This window comes from Polistes canadensis, unplaced genomic scaffold, assembly GCF_001313835.1.
Source record: "Polistes canadensis isolate GaletaPanama2010 unplaced genomic scaffold, ASM131383v1 scaffold_144, whole genome shotgun sequence".
In the NCBI taxonomy this organism is placed as follows: Eukaryota; Metazoa; Arthropoda; class Insecta; order Hymenoptera; family Vespidae; genus Polistes; species Polistes canadensis.
In genome coordinates this window covers 164,182-170,181 of record NW_014569691.1, presented here as the reverse complement: position 1 = coordinate 170,181, position 6,000 = coordinate 164,182, and the positions used below count along the sequence as shown (strand labels likewise).

Below are 6,000 nucleotides of genomic sequence, written 5' to 3'. Positions count from 1 at the left end.
TTCGTAGCTCGCTTCAGTCAGTACGACGCGCGTCGTCCTTGCAAGCGTATGGTGTTTATTTACGTATCACGTTGAAACGTCCTTCCTTTTTCAATAATCTACGGAGTGTGAGAAATAAAACGAGATAAAGAACATATAGTTGTGTTATGTTCTCTTACGCGATCATCGGTTTTTAATGACTTTTTACGATCGGTTTTTAAAGCATAATTGAATTCCAAAAAATAAAAACGTATAAATAATAATAAACAAATGAGTGAATAATCGAAAAAAGTAGAAGAACAGATCGTGAATCTCTTAAAGTTAGCAGGACAGTTGTTTGGTGTTTGTGTTGTTAGATATGTACGCGGGAAAATTCTGATTCGCGTACTTTCGCGAGAAGAGACGAAGAAGAAGGAAGAAGAGGAGGTGAGAAGGAGGAAAGAGAGGGAGAGAGAAGGAGAGAAAAGGTCATGGAGGACATCGGATCGCAGGATAATAATGCCTCCTCCTGTTTTGGTACAGGAAGCGTGGCTGGTGCCGTGATTGGGACATTTTTAACGACCATCATTTTATCTGCCGTTGCAGTGGTACTTTACAAACAATGGCGCAGACACAAGGGTGAGTTTTTTCATTTTAATTATATTGCAATTTATACGTTTTTTTCGTTGTGTTGTTATTATTATCGCATGTCAAAGATTTAGTCGTTTTAACGTTAGAATAGAAGATAAAAGATTTATTGCGTGCATAGGAAGTTAATGTAAAATACTAGTAGCGCGATAGGACGAAACGAAAGGCATGTCAAAGGCGCGAAAGTGGTATTCGTTTGAACGGTACTTCGAATCGATACAACGTGTATGTATATACCGGTTCGAAAATGATAAATGTAGGAATTCCCGTTCGATGTATCTTTTTTTTCCAGATAATCCGTATAACGAGAAATTTCTTGGAAGATATAAATATTTGTTTGGTAAAAAAATATAAAACCGGAAAAGAAAAACAAATATCGACGCACGAGACGAAATCTCTTTTATCTTAATACATTAATTTAATTTTATATTAGGTTAAAAACTTTTCAGCTCATTCATGCATACGAATACGTGGTTTTAAATTTATAAGAGATGGTTAATTCGATATAAAAATCAAAATATACGCTTTACCGATCAGTCTCAGTGATTTTGTTGGCAATTAGAAAAATGGCGTTGAAAGAAAGCGATAAAATAAATTCTTTTTAATTCTAATCAATATATAACACGCGCGCGATTAAATATAACTGTCAGTAAAAGAAAGTACGAGTTTTAACAGTCGGCAAACTCGTAGCAAGTTTGCAATAATAGGTCATATTGCGGTTAGAACAAGTAATTGATACAGGATCCGCTCTTGTTGGTCAGGGACGCAATTAGAACCGTTATGGTGATCGTTCCCCTTCGACAAATCACTAATTTATACATACGTATTATTTATCTTTTTATTCTCTACAATTACACATTTTTTTTCTTCTTTTAGATTTTATTTTCGTATTTTTATTTGTTAAACAGAAATATGTGTATAAATTTAATATTGTCTTTATCGAGAACAATTTTAGTCGAAATGGTTTTATGTATACATAGGTGTAGTATATACCTTTTGGATTATAGTATATATATAGGGATTATGTAATAAACTCTATGGCCAATCTTGATTAAATCGTTCTTTCAATTTATTATTCATATTGTTTTTTTTTTGATCGAATTTCTTAAACCATATCGGGAATTTTCTATCTATATAAACATACCATTCTATCAAAATCGAATCGAAATTTATCGCAAATATTGAAGATGTACGATAATTCGATTATTAAACTTATAATTATTGATATTTATTTTTATATTAATCGAGTTAAAAGATAGTTTTGATTTTAACATGTTTTTTTATTTTGTAAATTCAATAACTAATATTTTGTTTTAATAATAATACAAACTTAGTAATAATTGTGATTGTACAAATACGAATGATCGATTGTGCATATATATATAATCAATGAACATCGGAAAAGAGACATTAAATTAACAATAGACGTCACCTGGATGGATAGTACAAAGGCAATTAGACGATACAAGCGTTCGTTAAAAGATGCACATATTTATAGGATCGTTAAAACATAGACGTAAATGTTGGAATTATTTTCTGATTGAAATATATTCGATTTTTCCTATATTATTTATAATTCTACAAAATATTAGAAAATATTTATTAATCCTCAGCTAAAAAGATGATCGTTTAAAAAAAGTCTACTAAAGTATGGAGAAAAAAAGAAAAAGATAAATATTTGCAAAACTAGTTTAATAAAGATAAGTAGATATTTAAATAGCACGTGCCAGAGGAGTAATTCACCCTCCTTTTTGATCCCTTTTTAAACGTTTATTTCGAATAGGATAGAAAAAAGAGGAGCAAAGTGCTACGCTAGGTTGCACACGACGATTGTTTCGTTATTACATTGCCACTTTTCTTATTCTTATTCTTATTCTTCTTCTTGTGTGGGTGCTCGTATGCACGCGCGCATTCATTCGTTCAAAAGGCCGCGATCTTCGACTTCGTATCTTTTGTATCCTTGCACGAATCTTCAAGTTTCACCCCATGCATTTTTACGATTGTTAGAAAAAGAAATAGAAAAAAATGAAAGGAAAGGGCGGATAGGGAAGAAGGGAGGGATCAAAGGGAGAAGGACTTTAAGTATTTCGTGATTCGTAGCAAGGACGATCAGAATTCTTCTCTAAGCTCGATGAAACTCCAACTATGCTTGCGTGTACCTGACGTTTTAATCTTCGCTATAACGACGTCGTCTGCCTGCTTGGTTAGCTGGTTGGCTTGTTGGTTGGTTGGTTGGTTGGTTGGCTGCTTGCTTGCTTCCCTACCCATTCCTTCTTCTTATATATAGAAAGATACTGATTCTGAAAGAAAAAGGTATAGTAAAAGAGGAAAATGCGAACAGGTTGTGTTATACTATACTACGGATCCTATTATTTATAATATATGTGTACGTATATGTTAATATATTTGAAAACAATTCTCTGATATACATACATACGAATAGAATATGACCGCGTATTAATCCTTTGCATTCGAGAAGGTACTCTTCGTCGCTACTCGGTTTTACACGATCATTCGAGAGATAACAATATTTATTTAAGTTTTATTTCAGCAATATCACTGTGTGAATGCAACATTTCTTTCTTTAAATTTTCCTTTTTTTTATTATTTGAGTCACATTGTGTAAGAAGATAAATGCTGTTAATTATACTATTCATTATACAAATTCGTAGAATAATAGAATACACTTTACACGCACAATTAACAAGACGAAGATGTTATAGTATAATGAAAATATTTGAAATCGTTATATTAGCATTATGTTTTCTTCCTTTTTTTGACATGATTTTTATAGAGAAAAAATATATATTGGCACATTTAAATAAAATAAAATAAAATAAAATAAAAAAATGATTAAATTATAGAACAAGTAAATTTCCGATTAAGTTCGACGAAGAGTAGTTTCACGTTATTTTTGAAGTATAAATCAGTAGCCGATATCGATAAAAATCTATTTAGGATGGGCCATAATAAAATGAGGCAGATGATCCCAAGTTGGCTATTCTCTCTTCCGCGTTTCTCTTTCAACACATAAATATTTCACAAGGTGTATGGACGTTCAAATTTATCTCTTCTTTAAAAGTTATCCTTTTCTTTTATCATCTCATTCTTCCTTTTTTCCTATTCTTTCGTTTTACTTTACTTGTTCGTTCTTCTTCCTTACCTGTTCTCTTTTGTCAGTGTCACGTTTTGTAAAAGTGCATCTTTGCAAATGACTTGGAATATTTTTTACTCTCTTTCTTTCTTTCTTTCTTTCCTTCGAACGAAAAGAACGTTCCTTTTATAAACGTGTCGCAACGCACGAACAAACGTGCTGTCTAAATCACTTTCACCTTCTAGAATTGAAGCACACGCGTGTCTATGCAACTCTTAAAGAGTTTCGTTGACCAAGGAACACTTTGACCAAATCGAAACGGGACAAAAGTTTCAATTCTTTTTCCAACGAAATTAATAAATTCTTCCTTATTCTATAAATAAATAGATTCTTCGATAGATCGTTGGAACGAACGAGATGAATCTCTCGAGAGATTTTTATTCATCAAATAATCTAATCATACTGAATAAATTTCATCAATTTAGAAATTGTTTTTTTTTCTTTTGAATATTTTTGCTTATATTAGTTTCATGCGTATTTCGAGTCAAGGAGAGCTTGAATTTTAATCAAATGTCATTTCTATTTTACGATTATATCGAAGAAAGTTGATAATGGAAAGAATCTTTTAAGTATCGTATATAATATCTTGCAAATATATTCTCACATACAAAGTATGCTTGACATACTTCGTAAAAAAAAAAGAAGAAAAAAAGAGATCTGATATTTCTAATCATTTCCATGGACGATTGCGTTGGAAACAATGTTAAATTAAATATATATCCAATATTTCTGATCATCGTTCAAGTATTTAATATCCTATTTGTCATTTATTAGATTTCATTCGTAGAAAATGATTGGCACAATAAAACTATTGTTGAAAGAATAAAAAAAATAAACTAGAAAATTCGCTTGGTGAATTCGTTCTTCGACAAAATTAACGACGTTTTTGCTTTCTATTTCTCTTGTTAACTTTGTTCGAAATTACAGTTAGGATTCGCAGGACGAGATTGAGATTTCATCCTTTCACATATTCGAACCGAAGTATCTTCCGGCATAGGACGAAAGTGCAGGTATCTTTGGTTAACGGAAAATAGAAAGAGAGAGGTTGAATACTTCGTGTTTCCACGTATGTTACATTCGCGTTACTAACTTACAGTCACACACATTTTTATAAATGTTTCCTGTTCGTAAAACACCTATCATACGCAACACATACGCGAAAGAAATATTTTTAATAATGTCACCTCTACACGTTAAACATTTATCACACGTACGAGATAGGTGAAAGGTTCTCCAAACGATTTTAAAACATTAATTACTCCTATTATATAACATTTGTACTATAATAATTATATTTTTCCCACATACTAACATAAAATTATTATGGAGCCTAGATATATTGTACGATTTAAAACATAAATTTAACCAAAAAAAGAAAAAAAAGGAAACCAAAAAGAATTCCAAATATAATTAATTAGTAAAAAATCAGAGGTAAAAACTTTTAGGCCAATCCATAAATATTTTTTATTAAATGTTTGGAAATCTTTACCCATGTTTAAAACATCAATCACATATATTATACATACATGCAATCCCAGCTATATATAAAATATAATATATGCACGTAGATACATAAATGAATATTAGAAGCGTCATTTCTAGGTAAAGTATGTATCACACGTATACGTAATACGTATATAGACATTTGTATGTATAATAAGAGAAAGAGATACTTGGTTTGAACGTCCTGCCAGGACGTTCGTGTTCTCGTAGTATAGACAAGCCTGTAAAACCGGCGAAGGCCTTTAGAAAGTGCGGCTTCGGGGCTCCTGCCAGGTCGTTGAGTTTGATACCACCAAAGGCATGCCATACCATACCATACCATCGATCGAGAACGTGTGCGTAAACGTGTGTAAAAGCTTACCTGCTTACTTATATACTCCGATACTTGTATGTATATATATATATATATATACTCTTAGGGATAGATCTTTGCTCGCGATTAGATACTCCGTAGTACTCAACACTCCCAAAGTGTTATGTAGATTCAGAGTTATGTCATTTTTATTTGACCGATAATAGGATGAACGTGTATACGTGTCAATTGGATTCTTCACCAGCAAACGTATTCGTATGTGTGTGAATAGTAAATACATTTGGGATGATATATGCTGCTTTTGTAATATCTCTTGTTGTATATGTAAATTTACAGATATAATAGTAGTCAATAATTTTATTTCATAATGCGAATGGTTTATAATTAATTTAATTAAAAAATAATATATCAATATATATATTTA

General features: G+C 31.4%; 1 protein-coding gene across 1 annotated transcript in view; it reads left to right on the top strand.

Moving 5' to 3' along the window:
• Positions 1 to 6,000, top strand: part of LOC106788589 — a 28,969-nt gene continuing 22,969 nt past the window's right edge. Inside the window, exon 1 of the mRNA XM_014751995.1 lies at positions 1 to 597. Within this exon, the coding sequence (XP_014607481.1) occupies positions 450 to 597 (148 nt within the window). The 5' untranslated portion in view covers positions 1 to 449. The remainder of the gene's footprint in view (positions 598 to 6,000) is intronic.